General features: G+C 40.1%; 1 protein-coding gene across 1 annotated transcript in view; it reads left to right on the forward strand.

Moving 5' to 3' along the window:
• The window catches only part of VEPH1 (ventricular zone expressed PH domain containing 1), a 261,990-nt gene that overhangs the window by 234,423 nt on the left and 5,056 nt on the right, over positions 1-22,511 (forward strand). The window contains exons 11-12 of the mRNA XM_052641472.1: positions 4,454-4,571; positions 21,832-21,968. Coding sequence (XP_052497432.1) covers positions 4,454-4,571; positions 21,832-21,968 — 255 coding nt within the window. The remainder of the gene's footprint in view (positions 1-4,453; positions 4,572-21,831; positions 21,969-22,511) is intronic.

Genomic DNA, 22,511 nt, shown 5'->3' on the forward strand with positions numbered 1-22,511 from the left:
AGGTGAATCATTAATTTTCTTCCCTCAATAAGTTTGTTTCACACCCCGAACTCCATATAGTTAGAACATGTACAATAGAAATAACCATAAAGACAAAAAGCATTACTCTTATGTGAAAATATTGAAGATTGTTTTAAAAATAACTCTTTACATTTCTTAAAACATGCTTAAAGTATGTGCCAAGAGTTGATCCTATTAACCATAAGCACACAGAGCACATGAGGCAATCCTATGTTTTGTATCTGTGCAAAAATACTGTTAGAACAGAATTTAAATGTGCCAGAACCCAAAGTTCTTCCAGATGTACGCTTTCACTGATTTCTGGAAAATTGTTTCCCAATACCCTCTCACGGTACATAGACCACATTATAAGATGAAGAGGCCACTTTGCACTTTTACAGAATCCATGGCATTAACTCATGCTGTCACTGTCATCAAAACAATGTTGTAAATATCCACTCATCTTTTCAAACTGGCTGGTGTAGTTTTCCTCTAGGGAGCTTCACAAAAGACTTCTTACATTGTTTTCCAAATTCCTACTCCCATTAAGTTTCTTTTTTTTTTTTCCTAAACCTGCAGAAATATTTGCTTAATCAGCTATTCAGAAACATCATTTTTCCCTCCATAGGCTTTTATCCCCCTCGAATTACACAATGATTATCAAGAAAATCCTTCTTAGTACATGTTTACTATGATTATGTTTCTTTTTATTAAAGTCAACAGAAATAATACAGACTTCAATATTCTTTGAGTTTTATTGAGGCCTGATCTGGGGTGTACTTGAAAGAATGTGACCCCTCTAAGTAGAAGCATCATTTTCATTGAATATTGGCCAAGAGTGTCACCTTCTCCTCTTCTTCACAATGTAGTCTAGGTGTTGATGCCTAAAACTGCATAACAAATTACCACAAACCTGCCAGCTTAAAACAACATCAGGAGTTTGCTTGTGGTGTCGCTGGGTCCTCCACTCACAGTCTCACAAGGCTGCAATCAAGGTATTGGCCGGGCTGTGTTCTCATTTGGGGAGCTGTGTCTCTCATCGAATGGAAAGGGTCAGCTTTCAGGCTTGCTCAGGGTGCTGGGAGAAATTTGGTGGAGGGTCATAGGACTAAAGGACTAGCTCTGTTGCTGGCTGTTGTCTGAAGGCTGCCACTAGGTCCTAGCATCCACCCACAGTTCCCAGCCACATGGCCCTCTCCATAGGCAGTTCACAACATGATAGCTTTCTTCTTCAAGGCCAGCAGGGGCATTTCTCTATGCATTTGCTGGCAAGGTTGGTTTTTTGTGTGTGTATGTGTGTTGGGGGAGAGGGCGAGCAGGGATACATAATAATATAATCACGAGATTAATATCCTATCACCGTTGCCATATTCTTGGTTAAAAACAAGTTACAGGTCTTTCCCACACTTAAGAGAAAGGGGTTATACAAAGAGGTGAACACCAGGAGATGGGAATTATTAAAAGGTCACCCTAGGGTGTGTCCAATGCCATTGAATGGAAATATTCAAGGAGTGACCCTATCTTGATATAAAATTACTCTCCTAGAGGCTACTTGCTTAAATGAAGGTTGCAATTCTTTAAACACATCAATTTTGGTTCTCCTGTCTTTAAAAAAAAAAAAAAAGAAGAAGAAGAAGAAGCCATATAGCAAATCCTGGGCTTCCCAGGTGGCGCTGGTGGTAAAGAACTCACCTACCAGTGCAGGAGATATAAGAGATGCAGGTTCAATCCCTCGGTTGGGAAGATCCCCTGGAGAAGGAAATGGCAACCCACTCCTGTATTGCCTGGATAATCCCATGGACAGAGCAGCTTGGCAGGCTATAGTCCACAGGATCTCAAAGAGCTGGTCGGACACAACTGAAGCACCTTGCTGTGCTGTGCTTAGCCACTCAGTTGTGTCCAGTTCTTTGCGTCCCCGTGGACTGTAGCCCACCAGGCTCCTCTGTCCATGAGATTCTACCGGCAAAAGTACGGGAATGAGTTGCCATGCCCTCCTCCAGGGGAACCTTCCAAACGCAGGGATTGAACCTAGGTCTTCCACATTGCAGGTGGATTCTTTAGGGTCTTAACTACCAGAGAAGCCCACTTAGCACATCACAAATCCTAGGCAAGGCCTGCGGAAGCTATAGGACACAGGAGGGTAAAGAAAATAAGTAGGAGAGAGAAATAATGACCTCGGGCACACTTAAGAAATCAAAATTCCAAAAATCTAGGTATCTCTAGTTGAATGGCTTGTGTTTGCCTGTTTTGTGATTTATTTTGCTTTGGTTTTCCACCAATATTTGGAATTACCTGTGTTTCTTTGTCTGTCTATTCAAAGTTGACTGTTACTACCAACTTCAGCAGTTCATAGAATTACCATCTACCTTCTTCACTCAGTCTCCTTTGCACAACACTTAAATCTTCTGAAGAAAGTTTGCTTTTGACTTGAGAACTTGAACACTGGGATGTTACTTGCCATCTGTCTTAAACTTTGAAAGTAACTTTTTGCCAAGACAAATGTGAATTATGAGCAACAATCTGGGATAGTTCTGGTCTCACAACAGGACAAATAAAGGAACCCTGAAGTATTATTTTAAGTACTTTGTTTGCTAGCAGTGCTTGTGGTGAATGAAAAATTGATCCTTAATTGGGAAAGAGAGAAACGATATGCATACCAATGGCCAAGTATAGACTTCAGAGACTTAGCAGTTTTGAAACTGATATTTATGAACATCTGCTTTTTCCCCATAAATTTTAATATGGATTTCATCCTTTGAAACCTGTAAGACTCCCAGGTGCTTCTTCAGTCTTTATCTTGGAAATATACTTTTTAAGGAAACCTCCTTTTTTTCTATTGAACACAGTCAAAATCATTCTTTCAAAACATTCTTTATAAACAGTGCCCATTGGAATACCTAAAATATGATATTAAAGGTTAACAACTCAAAAAGCTGTATTCAGCATTGTGAGCCACCAACATGTCCAATCCCAGAGCACAAACCATAGCAGTCTTAATAAAGGGTACTGAGAGGTACTCATTTTTCATCCCAGTTTATGCTTTTCATTATCCCACAAATGTTTATTTAATGCTTGCCTGTCTTTAGTGCTAACATTATAGCAGCCAATAAAACAAAGTCCCTGCCTTCATTGGGTTTTTGTCCCAGTGAATGTAAATGTTCTACAGAACGAATCCCCTTTAAATTTTCATAATACTGTTTATATAGCTCATTGAGAAACTTTGCACAGGGCCTGCAAACCAATGATGTTCATCCATTCTTGATGTTGGACTAGATGCTGGGGATACAACTTGTGAACACAGTACACATGTTTCTGCTCTCAAGGAGCTGAGTTCAGCATACCTCTCTCCTGTGTCAAGAAAAGCAGACCCGAGAGCTTCAGGGTCTTCCCTTCCACCATAAGCAATGCTAACAGTGCCTCCAACCCCTAGCTCTTGGGCATGCTGAGAGCTGTTATTATGGGTACAAGATGAGAATGTGGACCAGAGAAAAGGAAATAAAATCACAGCTCAATAGAAGACAAACAGATAAGTCAACTGGGCATGTGTGAGGCCAGCAAAGACAATAAATCCCTCTTAGGAAAGCAACTTTGTAAGAGTGCAGTTCTGGCCACTCTATAGCAGAGGCTACAAGTCATTTACATAATAGGAGAGCCTCAGGAGGACAGTAGAGCTATTTAATTTGGTTAGGCTAATAGTTTTCCATCCATTTACAGTGTAATGGAACCTCTCTCGTGTGCCTCTTAAATAGGAACACTTTGGCAGGGTGCCACAGGGCACATAAAACAGGGTGGTCTTCTCAGTGTGTCAGTTCTACTCAACCATTTAGAGGGGAAAAGTTAATTAATTTACAGATTAGGGCATTATTTTCCATTAAAACCAGTGCAGCCATATTATAGACTAGAAAATGCAAAGTTTACATCCAATTTTAAGATAAAGTATGCAACTAAAACAGGACTGGAGCCAAGGGCTAAGGGATTAAATACCCCCCTACACATTTCCATCAGCCCCCCGTGAAGCCAACCTAATAAAAATAATTTTTTTGATATGGATAATTGATTCTCAGTTCCATGTAAAGTGTAAATAAAAGACAAATCCCCAGAAGCATTCGTTTCGACAGCATTGCCACTCGAATATCCCAGCTTTTTAGAAATTCTTGAGCTGTGGTTAGATGCATGAAAATTCTGGGCTACTTGGCACTCCCTCATAGAGCAGCCCTGGGGCCCATGCTGGCCACCCTCTGTGTTTAAGAGTAAGAACTCTCTTGGAATACTTTGAACTGGCTGCTCTTTTCTAAGATGGGCCATGCGAGGTTTTCTCTATGCTCCCTTCTTGTCATAGGCACTGCATCTGAGCCCTGGCTGTCCTGTGTCCACATCCCATTTGCCCAGTCTCAGAGTGCTGCGTGGCAGGCAGACACACTCATGTTCTTTGTGCTTTGTGTTCCTGAAACAGGATCTGGACCAGGTTCAGCTCCATCTGGAAGAAGTGAGGTTCTTCGATGTGTTTGGCTTCAGTGAAGCAGCAGGAGCGTGGCAGTGCTTCATGTGCAACAACCCTGAGAGAGCAACCAGTGAGAGACCCCTCCCTCCCCCGGCTGCTAAGAACCACATGTGCCCCTGGGGTTGCCAGGGTTGCAGGAACCCCACCCTGGTTGTCTTTCTTCTTGCATAAACATCCTAAGTTGGAATAATGCATAGAGGTGTGCCTGACTGCCTCTGCTTTGTGCTGACAAAGGTATCTCACCAAAGTGGGAATGAGGAAAAGGGAAGATGTTGGAACAGAGAGTAACATAAACCAGAAATTAACAAGAAAACAATGCCCACATCTATATGGCTATCAAGAAAGTGATACTGGCCATCTTACCCCAATAACATTCTTCATTTCAACCCCAGTGACCCTGAGGGTTAGAGAAAAATAAACATCCTGTCAAGAACCCCAAAGAAATGAGACCACACTTAATTGAGTGAGTGGTTTCACAGACCTCCTCATCTCCCTTAACATTTTTCCTTGATGATTGAGCTGGGTGAAAAATGAGACACTTAAATAGCAAGGAATTATTTGAGAAATAATTTCATATCTGGTTATTTACCCTTCACCTTCCTTTATGCTGCACAAGGAACTTGGTCTACTGACTTGCCTAAAAATAATCATTGTTAGTCAATATGTGCCAAGCCCTATGCTAAACGTGTCAAGTATCTCATTTAACCTTCACAATAATCTCATAAGGCTACTACTAATATTATCTCCATTTTACTGATGGGGCTACTGAGGCACAGAGGGATTTGGGAACTCCCTGAGGTCAGACCGGTAATAAGTTAACAGTGGCTGGATTGAACCCAGTCTGACCCCAGAGCCCATGCTCTTAACCATTTCTCCATGCTGTCTCCTGGTTACACTTGCCCCAATTTAACCAGTGGGCATAGGTTGATAAAAAGTCTAATCTTCACAGAGTTACGCTGCCCTTGGGAATGGAATATTTTACCTTCAATGTGATAGAGTTCTCAGCATTGACACAGCTCAGGAACTGAAGTGTAGACCAAGAGAATGGTGTTGAAACACTGCTGGACACAAACCACTTTGTTGATGAGCCATCCTCTAGAGAGCTGTTGGTCATACCATCTGTACCCATTCCTTGAATTGGGATTTTGTGCATCTTAAAGATCATCCGTTGTGGCAAGTCTGTCCTGTTTCTCAGCCAAGAAGTTGAGACTGAATTGAAAAAGAAGTGTTTATTTTGGCCAGATGGAAATTTGAGGGGCTCACACAGAGGCACCAAATAGAATGTATTACCCCACAGAGACAGTATGGGTGGGAGAAACTGGCAGTTAAGACGGCAGCCTTCATGAGGCACAGATTGTTGGCTGATTACAGACTGAGATTGTGTTGATGCCAGAGTGAACACACTGATTTTTAAAAAGTTAATTTGAGCAAAGAAAGAATTGATGAATTGAATGTCCGCATTATGAAACTTTCTAATTAGACCTTATTTCACCTGTGAAAAAGAGAGCGTAAAAGAAACCTTATTTGAGATCATGGTGAAGTAAGGGACTTATCTGAGGTGGTTCTGAGGGGCCCTTAAGAATTTCATTCCAAGTAAGCTGAGTCCTTAGTTCAATAAACATTAAGTCATATCTGACCAAGGGAGGCTCAGGAAAGGGGCTGCAAGTTAAAACCACAAAGTGTTCCTTTTACATATGTTTTCTCAAATTCACTGCCATGACTTAAAAAGAACATTTTTCAAATTCACTCATTCTTATTTGTGTTTCTCACAGTTAAATATAGACTGAGAACATATACCAATAAAAATTCAAACAAGGCCAAATATTTTACAGCAGAACATATTGAATCAAAATGTTTGGCACCTAAAATTTTTAGATTTCTTTGCTTATCTCCTTTTGCTTTATGAAAGGGGATTTGGGTCTGAGAGAAATCCTATTTTAAATTACTATTTTCACCAAAAACTCCCTGAAAAGTTTTTATAGGTTGATCTAGTTTTCTTATTTTTACATAGCATATAAATTATATATTTAATCCAAGTAAAAGGCCTGACATAATACTGCTGACATATATTGATCATAGGAATGATATTTGCATTTGTATCCTGCTTCAATTATAAGTTTAAAGGTGATCAAGACATAAGAATAAATATTTTGGTTTTTGTTTATGCACAGGCAACATAGAACTTGCATCCCATTTTTCATTTATGAAGTGCATGTTTGCTGTGTTGCTTGAATGTCTTCAACAGGCTAAACCTTGAGATAAAACATGAAAAATGTATAATATCTCTGCTCTGAAAGGGTTCATAATCCAGTTAGGGCAAGACACATATAGAAAAATCTAGCATACTTCCTTGTTTTTAGCATACAATAAATACCTGTTGGTTGAGTCAATGAATGAATAATATTTAGAAATAGAAAAGTCAAATACAACTTGAATATTAATATGTTCCAGGTCTATTGTGTTAATAATATCAAATATATCACTATATCATACCTAGTGCATTTTGAGTCTGGTAAATGGAGATTGGCGCTTTTATGCTCATTGAGAGAAGTCATGTGTTCATCAGAGTCTACTTCCCTGATTGTCTGAGCTCCCAGGGTACTGTGCTTAAGTCCTGTTCCTGTTCTGGTTTGGTTAGCAGTCCTGCAGGGCCCAGATGCCTGTCAGCCTCAAGGAGGAAGGGATCTAAAGAAAGAGAATCGGAGTCTAAGACAAAAGGCCGAAGAAGTTGCATTTGGTTTTTTCTTTTTAAAGTCTTGGCAAAAGGTACCTTGTCCTCAAATATTCATTGTTCCCATATTTTTTTAATGTGCCTCCACAAATGGGGAACAAAACATGAGACAACTAGAAAATTTCAGTTAGACTTCTAGGAAGGACACCCTGAAATATAAATCCTTCTTAATAATGTATAGACTGAACTATGGGACTTCAGAAATTGACAACAGATCAACTGGCTTCCATGGTCACTTTAAGGACATTCCCTTCCCTGAGTAGAGGTCACATCACCCCATCAACTCCCAGTCATCTTCCCTTCAGCTCCACCATCAGCACACAGAAATTCACATAAGTTTACTGTTTTGGTATTCAACAAAATATATATTTTATCCAGTTGGATGTGAAGTCAGAGGAAACTAAATGCTAGAATAGTGTAAAGGTCCTAAAATTATAATTGCTAGCATTTATCATGCTAACTATGTGCTTTGTCTTACATCCATTTTTCTCACCATTACTGAATCCGTTTTTCAGATTAAGACACTGAAACAGAGGGAGGTCAAGTACTTTTTCTAAGGTCACACAGCTACTAAGTAGTACAACTAGCATTTTAATCCAGGTCAATTCTGGAGCCTGAAATTTCAATCTCTAGGGCAAATCCAAGTTAAAGACATGGAATATTGAAAATTGCAAGAACAATTATTTCATAATATTATAATGTATTGGAAAGATCAAGGAGTGAGCCACCTCTCTGATGACGTAATCCTCTCAAACACAAGCAGGGGTTTTGTTATGGGAATGTGCAGGACTCATGTCCTGATTATACATAGGACATGGTTACATAGAAGCTATTTCCAATTCCTCCAATTGCTGATTCAGTTTCTGATCATCATTTTATAAAAGCACAGAGTAGAAGGTTAGAAAGTTCCTGAAATAACTCAAAAATCCTCAGAGACTTGCCTGTTAGTGTGTATTGTCAATCCCATCAACCCCACATGAATGAGAGAATAGAGATTGAGCAAACATATCGAACAGAACAGAATCTATTTCTGGAAAACCAAACAAATCCCTCTATCAGTAGTCCTCGTGTCCTGGAACTGCAAGTGCCTGTTAACAGTAAGAGTTAGTCAGCTGGACTGTCCTAGGACACATCTGGCTGCCTATTCAGTCACATTCTTTTAAAGGAAGAGGAGGAACTAAATCATCACTTCCACTCTTGTTTCTTGAGACACATGGGATGCCTTTGTTCTTACATCCTACAGAAAACAACTCAGGGACGTCCTGGTTTTGGCACTTGGATCTTTGGCACTTGTAGATCTGAGCGCTTGCCTAGGTCTTAGTCACTGGATATTTGGACACTGAATGTGATTGTCCGTAGGAGGTCTCCTTAGGCTATAAAAGAGAATGAAAGAATTTTTTTCAGATAGCCCTCAACCATCTATCATGATTCCTCTTTAGAACTTGATTTCAAATGTCTGTGCTATAAGAACATATTGTCCATTATATCACATGGGGGCAAATACAGATGATTTCAAAATGCTATTAGGATGAGAATGGGGCTTCCTTGGTAGCTCAGAGGTTAAAGCATCTGCCTCCAATGTGGGAGACCTGGGTTCGATCCCTGGGTCGGGAAGATCCCTTGGAGAAGGAAATGGCAACTCGCTCCAGTATTCTTGCCTGGAGAATCCCACGGTCAGAGGAGCCTGGTAGGCTATGGTCCACGGGGTTGCAAAGAGTCGGACATGACCAAGTGACTTCACCTTCACCTTATTCAGATGAGAAGGGCCTGTCAACAGATTTTCTCCAGACACTATAAGCTGGTGCCAGCAGGGTGGCTCTCCTTTGCCGAACGCCTTCAGCCTAGGCTAGATGGCTTTCCACTCCAGATGCCAACATGAAAATGGGCTAAATGAGGTCATCTCTGAGGACTCAGCTAGTAGGATGTAAATAGCCTTGCGGGTCCATTAACATGAAAATTTTCCATTTAATTTTAGTGCCAACTTTCACAGAACTTTATGGGTGACATAAGAAAACCCACTTTGGATTTATAGAGTGGCTGGGTTTGTCTTATGATGCCTTTCCTCCTACAACGTGTGGGCATGTTGTCTTCCATGTTAAATGTAGTTAGAGAGCCAAAACCAGTGCAGTGGTTGGGCAGGGTAACTTCACATCTTCACACATATATACTGTTAATGACCCAGTAGGTAAAATTGAACCCCAGCCTATTTTTTAAAGATACTTTGAATTACATAATGACAAAACAAATACCTGCTCAGCACCTCAGAGAAGTTACTATCCTTATCCTGAAATCGTTTCCCTTTCCACTCTTCCCATGTGCCTGTTCTGTGACTCTCTGTTAAGCTTTTCCCACACTCACATTCTCTCTCTCTCTTTCACACATAGACACACACATATGCACATATGTGCATACACATTGGCAAACATGGACAAATCACCCCGACAGAATAAACTCCCTCCTCTCTGTCCTTTTGTTCTCTGCCCACACCTTCTATAGTGTTCATGGTGTGTTGCCATCAATCTCCTCCACTAGACAGTAAACTACAGGAGGAAGAACCATACATTATTATTCTTTGTATGCCCTCCCCAGTATCTGGTACTTGTTTAACAAGTACTCGGCATATAAATGGATGATGGAATAATTCATGGATTGTGTAACGAATGCCAATAGGAGAAATAAGATTTGTTTTGAAAAATAACTTTAAAATCTAATTCTTTCTCAAAAATAAAAAAATAACAGCTTACTAAACTGAAACCATGAAATAGCAACTTTTGTAAAGTAAGTGTTAATGAGAAGAAATGTTGCTCTGTACAAAACTTCAACACCATGTGGATACCCAATTTTAATATTTGACCAAAAGGTTTCAATACACACATATACACAGACTTCATAGCAAACTTGCTAATAACCTGTGAGCCTCTATGGAACATGAGCTAAGTAGCCTAATACCCTTCAGGGGTTAATTTCTATTTTTCAACCAGCATCGCTATCAATCTTTCTGCCTTTCCAAATTGGGTCAACAACAATCTTATCTTGACAGAGTGAAAGTATACTTGCAGCAAAGCATGAGTCACCCTGTGGTTTTCCAGAAACAAATCATCAGGCATTGAAATGTGTCTTTTTATACTAAGAGAATAAGCTGAGTCAAGCCAAAATACCAAGGAGAAGCATGCTTTATTTTTTATGTGTGGATATTAGTATCCTTTTCTCCATTTACTTTATTTTTTAATATAAATGTATTTATTTTAATTGGAGGCTAATTACTTTACAATATTGTATTGGTTTTGCCATACATCAACATGAATCTGCCACGGGTGTACACGTGTTCCCTATCCTGAACCCCCCTCCCTCCTCCCTCCCCGTACCATCCCTCTGGGTTGTCTCAGTGCACCAGCCCCAAGCATCCAGTATCATGCATCAAACCTGGACTGGCGATTCATTTCATATATGATATTATACATGTTTCAGTGCCATTCTCCCAAATCATCCCACTCTCTCCCTCTCCCACAAAGTCCAAAAGACTGTTCTATACATCTGTGTCTCTTTTGCTGTCTTGCATACAGGGTTATCATTACCATCTTTCTAAATTCCATATATATGCATTAGTATACTGTATGGTGTTTTTCTTTCTGGCTTACTTCACTGTGTATAATAGGCTCCAGTTTCATCCACCTCATTAGAACTGATTCAAATGTGTTCCTTTTAATGGCTGAGTAACACTCCGTTGTGTATATGTACCACAGCTTTCTTATCCATTCATCTGCTGAAGCATGATTTAAAAAGGCAGACCAGAGTGAATATATCAGTCCCTATCACTATACAGATTTACAGTGACATTGATTTAAAGAATTTTTACATAGTTTTTAAAATTAAAGCACTTAAGATCTCTTAAAAGAGCTCTTCTTCCTCCAACTTAAACTCCCATGGGCTCTTAAACACCTTCAAGTGGCTTAATGTCTCCTTTCTCTTCACCTGTTGCCTCTTGCCTCTCGCTTCCTCTTTAAAGCCAGAAGAGTTGTCACTGTTCACCCTGTGTTTCCTTGCCTCCTGCTCCTCTTGACTCAACCCTTTCTATCTGGCCTCTCCGCCCATTATTTCTATGGTCATCCAGGTCATGCAGATTCCAGGACTGGATATGTTTCAGTCCTTCTGTCACTTGCCTTTAGCAGCGTTCAATTCTGGTGGCCAGTTCCTCCTTCCTCAAACATTTCTGCCTTTACCTTCTGTGACACAGCATTCTTCAGTGTCCCTCCTACTCTAGACATTCCTTCTCAACCTCCTTTCTGGGCCCACCTTCCTCTATCCAGCTATTCATTATCAATGCACATTTTTTCCCATCACCATAACTTTCTCCCTAGTCAGTCTCCACGGGTCTGTGGCTTTAGTAACTACTTCTGTGACAAAACTCTCAAATGCGTATCTGCCCTTCTCTGCTTGACTCTTCCTGCTTGATAATTCAAAGACATCTCAAACTCAGTTTATTTAAATTAAAACTCATAAACATCCCACCCTTCCCCCTAAAAAAAAAAAAAACCCACCTGACTTTCTTTCAGCATTCCCCACTTCAGTAATTATAATATCACTCATTCTGAGGCATCAGCCAAACACCCAATTCCCTCTCCCCACCCCTATCCAGCCTGTTGCCCAGTATTTGGATTTCCCTTCTCAGGTGCTTTTAACTCTGTCCATCTCTCTTCATTGCACTACCATCACCTCTTGCCTAAAATGATGGCAGTAGCCTCCTGACAACTACTTGGACCTTCCAACCCCCTTCCCACACTATTGCCAGAATGACCTCTTCAAAGCACAAATCCTGGCACCACTCTCTGTATAAAAACTTACAATGGCTTCCCACAGCTCTTAAAGACCAAACTCCACATCCAGCACCTGACAGCCTCCCATGCAATGCCCTCTCCTAGCCTCTTCAGCCTCATCTTGTCCCCAGTGCCTCTCCATTCTGGCCAGAAAGACCTCCTTTCAGTTTCTTATACTCCCCACACTTCTTCCTGCCCATGGCTTTTGGATCTTTTGTTCTCCTGCTAGGAGCACCCTTTCTCCCCTCATCACCTAGTTAATGTAGATATTAACGTTCCCATTACAACTCAGATTCACTGCCTTAGGGAAGCTTTCTGTAACCTGACTAATGCTAAGGTCCTCAAAGTATTTCAGACCTCTCCTTGTAATACTTGTTATACCCGTCATCTTGTTTTTTGTTGTTGTTAGTTTTTTTGTTTGGTTGATTTTGCCTTGATTGTCTGACTAGTGTCTGTTTCCTCTAGTAAACAAGTTCTGTGGAGGGAGCCCCCCTCCTCAGCCCCTAGCACACAATAGTGAAAGTGAAAGTCACTTAGTCACATCCAACTCTTCATGACCCCTTGGGCTGTCCATGGAATTCTCTAGGCCAGAATACTGGAGTGGGTAGCCTTTCCTTTCTCCAGGGGATCTTCCCAACCCAGGAATCCAACCAATGTCTCCCACATTGCAGGCAGATTCTTTACCATATGAGCCACAAGGGAAGCCCAAAAATACTGGTGTGGGTAGCCTATGCTATAGATAGTCAATAAATATTTGCCAAATAAGCACATGACCAATTTTGTATCTTCATAGAAAATTTTTAGTAAAATTTTTCTTAGGCAAGTGATGACAAAAACCAAATTAATGAATTTACAATGATTCATTTTAAGAGAAAAAAGGGATTCATATGAAGGCATTTTCAGTGTATCTTTGTGCCAAGTATATTCTTTGTTTAAGCAGTATTTTCTTAAATAAGTTCTTCTCAAAAGTACTATGAGAGATAATTTTATTTAACAGAGAGTGAGATATCCTGTGTGTATGTATATATATCAGATACAGTGTTATAGTGGATATGTTACAGGTAAAACTTCCAGTGCAGACATTGTAAAACTTCTATTTATTGCCAAAAGGTTTGAGGCCAAATGTTCAACCACAACAGATAGAGTTTGTGTTAAATAATTCTACAAAAACAGTATAGACACTCCTTAGAATGCTCTTAAACAACCAAGAATGTCCATGCATACAGGTGGGACAATGGCTAACACATATGCAACTTGTGGCAGGCTTCCCTGGTGGCTCAGCAGTAAAGAATCTGCCTGCAGTCCAAGAGACACAGGAGACACGGGTTTGACCCCTGGGTTGGGAAGATTCCCTGAAGAAAGGCAACCCGCTCCAGTATTCTTGCCTAGAGAATCCCATGGACAGAGGAACCTGGTGGGCTACAGTCCATGGGGTTGCAGAATCAGACACAACTGAAGCAACTGAGCATGCATGCATGCAACTTGTGCAGCTCAAACAAGATGACTCTCCTTATCACAGAGCCGGTACAGGTATGAAAGTGAAAGTGTTAGTCACTCAATCATGTCCAGCTGAGTGACCCTATAGACTGTAGCCCGCTAGGCTGCTCTATCCATGGGATTCTCCAGGCAAGAAAACTGGAGTGGGTAGCCATTCCCTTCTCCAGGGGATCTTCCTGACCCAGGGATCGAACCCAGGTCTCCTGGAGTGCAGGCAAATGCTTTACTGTCTGAGCCACCAGGGAAGCCCCGATACAAGTATGTCACATCTATTTTCCCCCAGCTTTCCTCACAGCTCTACAATGTCCAGGCAGTGCAGGAAAGCACTCAACCTTTAAAACCATCTAACATCCTGCAGTCAGATGTCAGCAATACGTATCCATGAGATCATAGAAGTGAGTTGACAGCATGGGACCAACATGAGAAGAGTGTATGGAGCCCTTTTTTATTTAATGTTCAAGAATAAGATTAAGCAGTTCTCTCCTTTAATTTCTACCACCCCTGATCTTTTCCCATTGGTCCCTGTCAGTCATTACTGGGCAAATGTGGGCCAGTATTATTTGGTGGGTTCCCATAAGGGACCCAAAGGTGACCATACTTCACTTCTCAGAGCTATTGAATAGGTTACCCTCTTGGCAGGTGGCCTTAGAATTTTTGTTTCACTGATGAACAATAAATAAGCCAAATTCCACAAACATTGATTCTGAGCATTTTTTCCCTGTAACTCTATTAACCTAAATCAAGGACATGCATATGATCTTTTTTTAACTTAAAAAATTTATTAATTTTTAATTGAAGGATAATTATTTTACAGTATTGTGTTGGTTTCTAGCAAACATCAACATGAATCAGCCATAGGTTTACCCACGTCCCCTCCCACTTGAACATTCCTCCCCCTCCCTTCCCATCCCACCCCTCTAAGTTGTTACAGAGCCCCAGTTTGAGTTCCCCGAGTCATATAGCAAATTCCCATTGGCTACCTATTTTACATATGGTAATGTATGTGTCCACGTTGCTCTCTCCATACGTCCCACCTTCTCCTTGCCCCTCCTCCCTAGCCATGTCCATAAGTCTATTATTCTCTGTGTCTGTGTCTCCATTGCTCCTCTGCAAGTAGGTTCTTTCTAGATTCCATATATATGTGTTAGTATACAACATTTGTTTTTCTCTTTCTGACTTACTTCACCATATGATCTTATACTGCTATCCTATTCTTTAATTTTATGGAAAGTTCGTGACAATTTTTTTCCCACTATTGGTTTTGCCGTTTTACTATTTTGGATATTGTATGGCTTATTACAGTCATCTACCAGGAAGCTACTATCATTTCTTAGACGTTCTTGAGCCATGTTATAATCAGCTGGGGATGCTGTTAAAATGCAGAGTCCCTCACCCTACCCTAAGATTATGAGTTCAATAGGTTCAGGGTGGTGCCTTGGAATTTACATTTTAATAAGCCAGCACGGAATTCTGATATAGGTGTTCCTCAGAACACAGGTTGGGAAACACTGCTCTACGAGTTTATAAAATAGTAGTTCTAAAAGGCTTTTTTTTAGGACAATATTTCAGCAGTTAATAGAGAAGCCTAGAAAGCAGGCTACATTTTGATGGGTATGAAATTACTGAGAAAGGAAGTCACTTGGCACTCATGAAAGTGCCCTCAAACGGCTGCTGGCAAATTGAGTTTGCCGGCCTGTTTTTAGACCCCACACATCTTGTGGGATGTTACAAAATCGATGCTGGATTATGCCTCCTTGTTTATTCACTACTGGTAAGGGAATATGGGCCTCTAAACACTGCCTGGGTAGTCATATGAAATATGCCATTCGTTACGATCCTTAGTGATTTCAGAAACCACAGACACTCAGTCTACTGAATGTGGCTCCTAGGGCCTCCTCACTTAGTGCTTCTGCCCCTCTTTAAGTGTACCCTCTATAATCAGAGTTGGGTTTATTAGACCTGGCACACACACAAGAAAATCACTAAAACCATAAAAGAGAATTGGAATAAACTTCAGACTCTCAATACACGGAAAGAAATTCCCCACAGACTGTATAGGAGTTGTAATTCTCAGAAGCAGTCAATTCAAGGGAAATTTTTTTTTTTTTTTAAGACATACTTTTTCTCAGTTCTTATTTTAAAACTAAATATTTAAGATTTACATATTTCTTCAAGATTATGCCTTCTTTTGAAGGTATTTGTCTTTAATAATCAGGAAAAATATCTGAGAATTCAAATATCACAAATTAAATTTGTGACAGTCTTAATTTGTGCATAATGCAATACTTTTAAGACAAAAGTTGCATGAGCCAGAAGCACACAGTAGAAGGAACTTCTGGGTGTGGATAGTAGTCAGTACAATGTGAATAGTAGTTAATGGCGGTGGGGCTGTCAGCATCTACTGTCATAAGAATAAGCAGGAAGCCTGGGATAAAAGGGAGCAACCACTAATGATGTGGAAAAGATTAGCTTGAAAATGGCCGTTGTGATGAACAAATGGATCTGTTACCCAAAATTAGAAGAGTTCACCTCCTTTGGGGACTCTTTGAATTGCTTGTCACACCTCAAGTTCAAAGCCTGCACTCCTTGAACTCTTAAAGGGTTTATTGTCTTACTCTGAATTCTCTCACCATGCCTAATGCTTTAATACAGTATAGATTCATTACATCCTTAATTGGAGGGAAGGAGATAGGTTTTATCTTCAGGCCATTAGGATACGGTATTTATAAAAAACCAACTGTTCATCGTTACAGTCAGAGAAGATGATGACCATGATAATGATGATAATAACTACTATTTGTTGACATCTTATTAGATAGCAGGACTTAGTTAAGCAAGGCTACTGTTAACTTTTACAGCATTTTGTGTGCCTTTATTTATGGTGGTTGATGTCCACTTGGGGGGTGTATGACTTAAATAGTAAAATTTCAGTTGAATTTCAACCCCTACACCCCCCTTAGCTGAGTGCTCTTAGGCAGTGAACAACCTGCTCGGTGGCCCTGTTGTTAAGCATGACGTCTCCGGAGAAGAGGAAACTGAATCTCGGTGAGGCTAAATAACTTGCACAAGACCAGTCAGCCATTAAGTTGCAATGTCTGGGCTTCAGCTAAGATCTGATTCCAAAGTCATTGCCCTCACCCCCATCAACTCTCAGCCTAGACCAGAGAAAATCTTTGGTACAGCCCTATATGATTTATTATAGCAAGCAGAAAACATGGCATCCAACACACTATGTTTAACTCAATTATAATTGGCTAAAGTCTGTACCAGGTGAAGCAGTTGGTAAAGAATCTGCCTGCCAGTGCAGCAGACACAAGAGACACGGTTTGATCGCTGAGTTGGGAAGATCCCCTGGAGCAGGAAATGGCAACCCACTCCAGCATTCTTGGCTGAAAACTCCCATGGACAGAGAAGCTTGGCAGGCTACAGTCCATGGGGTTGCAAAGAGTCAGACACAACTGAGCATACACACACACAGACACATACAAGAATACAGTCACAATTGCAATAAACCTTAAAGCAAGGTGGAGACCTTAAATTACTAAACTCTTGTGCTCTTGAGTTGTATGACTACAGAAATTCTTATTTTTCATTATGTTCATTACAAAGCATTGGCTTTCACTTTGCATGATGTCCAGGGATCTTTAGGACTGGTCTCTCCTTGAATCTCACCCCTGATCTCTTGCTTGCCAATCCTACCAGGTTCCCATCACTAAGAATAAGTGATAGTTTCTAGAATGCATGGCATGCCAACTCTGTCAGCCTCAGCCCTTTGCAGGTTATTTTCCTTCTTCTTTTTTGAGAATATTCCTCTTCATTTCACCTTCATCACTGCCATTTGTCCTTCAGAATTCAGCTCAGACACACATACTCCAGGAAGCTTTCCTGCTTCCTATCCCCAGTGTAGAATAGGTGCCTCTCCAGAGTGTTCCAGTCTCCTTACCTCTGGCTTTCAGTTACATTCTGGCAGGAGATCAGAGGGAGGGAGCAGAGTGAGGTCTGCTTATTTATTCCCGACTCCCTCCCTGCTTGGTCCCTGCAGGTTGACCATGTCATCCATCCACAGCTCTCATCAGGCAGTGCTTCGCATACAGCCCCTAACTGTTCTCTTCAACTTCCTCTTCAGCCAGAGGGGTGTTGTGGCCCCTCCTGGCTCCTGGCCCCAGAGCACTAAGGTGCCTTTCCTACACTGTGCCCACATCTGTGTAAATAGTCCCTTTATTAAGTCCCTTCAGTTGCCGAGCTTGAGGTGCCCCTATTTCCTGCTGTGACCATGCCTGATCCACAGCTGATCCCATCTGGTGTCCAGAAGGCTTCCTGCCTGTGCCGGCTGGACCCTCACAGGCTCTGGGCCCCTGATTAGTCCTTAAGAAAAACAAGATCTTTAATAATGGGGATTCAGAAGAACTTTCAAATAAAGTCCAATATGACCTCCCCTAAATTATCTGATACCCAGTCTCTTTCCTGGATCTTACACCAAAAAAATCTTCAATTGCCTACAGGCACTCCACCCCCACCCTGCTGCCACCTTCAGCTCATGACTTTGACCAAAGTGATTGCTTTACAGACATGCTTCTGAGTTCATTGATTCTTCCAGCTTCTTTAGGTTTTTTATTTTCATACATTTCCCCTTACATGTCATTCTTGTTACCCCAGTCCTTCTCTGCACTCCTCCCATGAGTTCCTCTCTCCCTTCTTCAGCAGGGACCCAGCCCTCATGTCACTCTCTCCCAGCTAGAAGTAGAATTTTCTTTCTTTGAGTTCTGTAATGCTTGCCTTCTATATCCCAAACTCTACACTGAGTTGTCAAATTTGTAAAATGCTTCATCTCACCGCAAGATGATAAACTCAAGCTCTCTCTGAGCTGGGCTTCGTGACCTTCTCTCAGATCCAAACGCAGTGCTTACATGTGCTGAAAATTATGTGTGAGATGATTGGATATGGCTGATAAATCAATAGAGAAATATTCCTTATTGCTTTAAGGTATCTGTGCCTGACATGATTCATCAACTTCTCGTTGAGGAAGACTAACATTTTCAACTTTCATCATTTATCAACATAAATGTTGTCAAGTCTTGGTCCACAAAAGGAATAAAATGAATATATAACCATTTGTATTAGCATTCTCAGATTTTTAATTTGATAAACATGGAATGGGTTCCAATTACACTAGATAATTCAGTTTAATATTACATAAACTGAATTATTTTTGGTTTATTTCATAAACAAATATTCCATAAACTGAATAATTTTCAACTAACTGATAATTTTAAAAAGGAACAGTTGCTGGTTGGTAGAGAATGTCTTTTAGCCAAACTGTGATGCTTTGAATGAAATAATGTGTTAATTGGCACTTGAGAAAATATTTCAATATCCTGTATGCATTACATGCAAGCAAGATAGTTTTAGGCACATGATCATTTCCTCATAGTCTCATTTAACATGTTATTTTTCAAGTGGAATATGACCATCCTTAGAAAGAATTAGTTTCCCATTTTGACCATGAAGAGACAGCAATATCATGTGAGAATTATTGCTCACCAGGACAATGACAATAGACCTATTAAAAGAACGCATGGCCGGTAACACACTTATGCCAGACATAATTATTTTTTAATATAAATTTATTTATTTTAATTGGAGATTAATTACTTCACAATATTGTATTGGTTGATTTGGGAGAATGCCATTGAGACATAATTATTTAAAAAAACTTTTTTTAGAATCTAGGATAGCCACTGGAAAAAAAAATAGTTTTTCTCTTTTTTTGCCTTTTGAAACTATTTTAAAATTAATCCTATAGGTACAAATAGCCTGACTTTTAAGAATTACCTGAAGTTGACTCTGATTCCTAAATTAAGGTCCTAACATGTGGCTAGTTTAAAGTGCTGCTGAGATTTCCTTCCTAAAATCTTTCCCATGGACTTTTCCCTGGGATCCACTTTCACTGGAAGTGAAAATCTACAATGAAGTCTTCTTTGCTCAACAACATTTCTCTATCCGTCTTCATCCTTTCATTTTCCAGTAAGCTTATCATTTTCTCTGGAGTCTCTCACAATCATTGTGAACATGTGGGTCTGTGGGTATGTTATCCCAGCCACTTCATGTCTCAAACAGTTCCTTCGACTATTTTGGTCACATACACTTCAAGTGAAGCATTTGCACCTGCCTTGAGATTTTGATCTACATTGAGAAGTTCTTGTAGCTAATTTCCAGTGTCAGATTCAGAAGGAGCCGTGTGCTTAAATATGACCTAAATCCCAGCCCTCTAGGACCAGTAGCACTTGGGGAAGACGCGGTGTCCCAAGTGCTTTACTGCTGCATAAAGGAAGCAAGAACTGTGTTTATGGAAAATTTAAATTTGCAAAGAGCATACTCCCTTTTCGGAGAAGGCAATGGCATCCCACTCCAGTACTCTTGCCTGGCAAATCCCATGGACGGAGGAGCCTGGTAGGCTGCAGTCCACGGGGTCGCTAAGAGTCAGGCACGACTGAGCGACTTCACTTTCGCTTTTCACTTTCACGCATTGGAGAAGGAAATGGCAACCCACTCCAGTATTCTTGCCTGGAGAATCCAAGCGACAGAGGAGCCTAGTGGGCTGCCATCTATGGGGTCGCACAGAGTCGGACACTACTGAAGCAACTTAACAGCAGCATACTCCCTTTAAGAAAGCTCTTAATAGATGAGTGCTAGCAGAACACAGATCATTTTGTTAACATTGATTGTCGATGATTCTTGAGCAATTGCTTTGCATACTCACCTCTATGCTCAGTACTAGCCACCATGGGGCACGCTAGAAAATGGGAGGTATTTCTCATCATTGAAACCTCAGATCAAATGCCACCTCGAATGTGCAAGCTCTTTCCTGACCGCTTACATGCATGTGCACCAACCCCAAGTCACTCTCTCCATCATAAACTATCACTATCTAACAATATATTTCATATATTGTTCCTGTTACTAGCCTTAATTTGGGATTGACAATGGAAGATCCAATTGACTAGTCATCAGACAAGAAGGGGGAAAAGCCAGATTAACTTTAATAGAATTTGTTTGTAAAAACTATATATTTTATTATTTTTTCCCCTGACAGTGCTGTCATGATGGACAAATACCCCATCTGAACTAGTTATTTAATCTACACTAGAAAAGAGAAATGATGGATGGGAAGGACAGGTTGTGTTCATAAGTTCAAAGAGCTACTGTCCACATTTAACAGTGATTAAAAATGTGCATTACTTTCAAGGTGCTATGAATATCAAACATTAATGTAAATAAATAAACATTGTCATACACCTCAGAAATCAGATTCTTTTACATGAATTGGAAGAGTAAATCTTACACAGTTTGTAAAACAAATGAAATTCTTCAGTTCAACATATAAACTTCTGACATCATAATCGTCTTCTGTGGTTCTGTGTTATCATACATACTCTACTTCAGTGTGAAATGAATCTATTAATTCAACAGAAATTTACACACTCCATACTAGGTATGCCTGATGTAACAATAGTGAACAAAGCAAAGATCCTGACCTCACTGAGCTTTCAGTTGAATGGTAAAAGAAAGACATTAATCAGGTAAATGCCAATAATCACCTTTGAATGATGATATCTGAGAAAAGAAACATGCCAGATGCTCTGAGAGTATATGGCAGACAAAGTCAGCTGGGTCTGGGTTTGGGAGAAGTCTCCCAGAGGAAGCAACGTTTTGAGCTGAAATATGAAATAATTAGATTTTAACTAGGTGAAGATTTACCTTTGAAGAGTGGAGGTAGAGTGTGTGTTCCAGAGAGCGGAAAAATCGTGTGCAAAAGAGTGGGGGAGTGGGGTAAGTTTGTTTTTGCAGCTGTTAAGGATTCAGGAAAACACAAATTTGCACTACACTGACTTTTGCTGGCAAATAGCTAAATATACTTGGTTTGTGATTGTTTATAAAACTATATTTCTAAACGTTTGTGTGAACAAAATACCATGAAACAAAGGAGTTAGGAAGAACAATGCTGAGTATCTGGATGAACCTTAAAAAACAGCTAAGCAAATGCTCTTTTTGTGAACTATATTCCTTTTGTAAATCTCAATGAGGGCTTTCAACACTTTCCCATTATCATACCTAAACTATGCATTCTTTTAGGGACAAAGGGGGAAAGCTTAACCAAATTCATAATTTTTTAGCCACTTTCCAAGTATACTTATTGCATCTGGTTCACTGTACAATTCTGACTTTTGATCACTTGCCAAATGAGTAATGAAAAATAAATGGCTTGATTGTTCTGTTACCTTCAACAGTTATAAATCAAGATGGCCAGCCCCTCATAGAAGGAAAACTTAAAGAGAAGCAAGTCAGATGGAAGTTCATCAAAAGGTGGAAAACCCGTTATTTTACACTGGCTGGAAATCAACTTCTGTTTCAAAAAGGAAAGTCTGTAAGTTCCTCTTCCATCTTTTACACTTGTGTTTTTAAAGCCTTGATCTTTGCCAACCTGATAGGCATTTTGTCTGGAGTAAAATGGCCAATAATTTTTCCTTCTCCATTTTACAGTTTTACAATGTCATTTTATTATACATACCTTTTTGACTGTCTGTTCTGTTCATTCCTACATAAGTTGGTTCACTGTCCTCAGTTTATTATGGAAGGGTTTTTTATTACCAGAAGTTTTAGAAGATGAACCACAGAAGGTCTACCCAGGAATCTTGGCTTGAACACCATGCATTCTGTTTCTTTGTGGATCACCTACATAAATATGTGGCTTTGACTCTGACTTCTTTTATGACTGAAGGCTATATTTGGACATGGGGACCTGAGGAAGGGGAATAGTAGGCAGGGAAGAAGGAAAAAAGGCTGATTTATTTTAAGTACTTTTTATGTAGTCAACCAAACTCAGTTTTGTTTGGGGAAAATATTACTATCTTTCATTTAATATTCAGTTAGTGGATAGAACACAATTCTGAAAGAATTAATATTCATT

This window comes from Budorcas taxicolor, chromosome 1 (assembly GCF_023091745.1).
Source record: "Budorcas taxicolor isolate Tak-1 chromosome 1, Takin1.1, whole genome shotgun sequence".
Lineage (NCBI taxonomy): Eukaryota > Metazoa > Chordata > Mammalia > Artiodactyla > Bovidae > Budorcas > Budorcas taxicolor.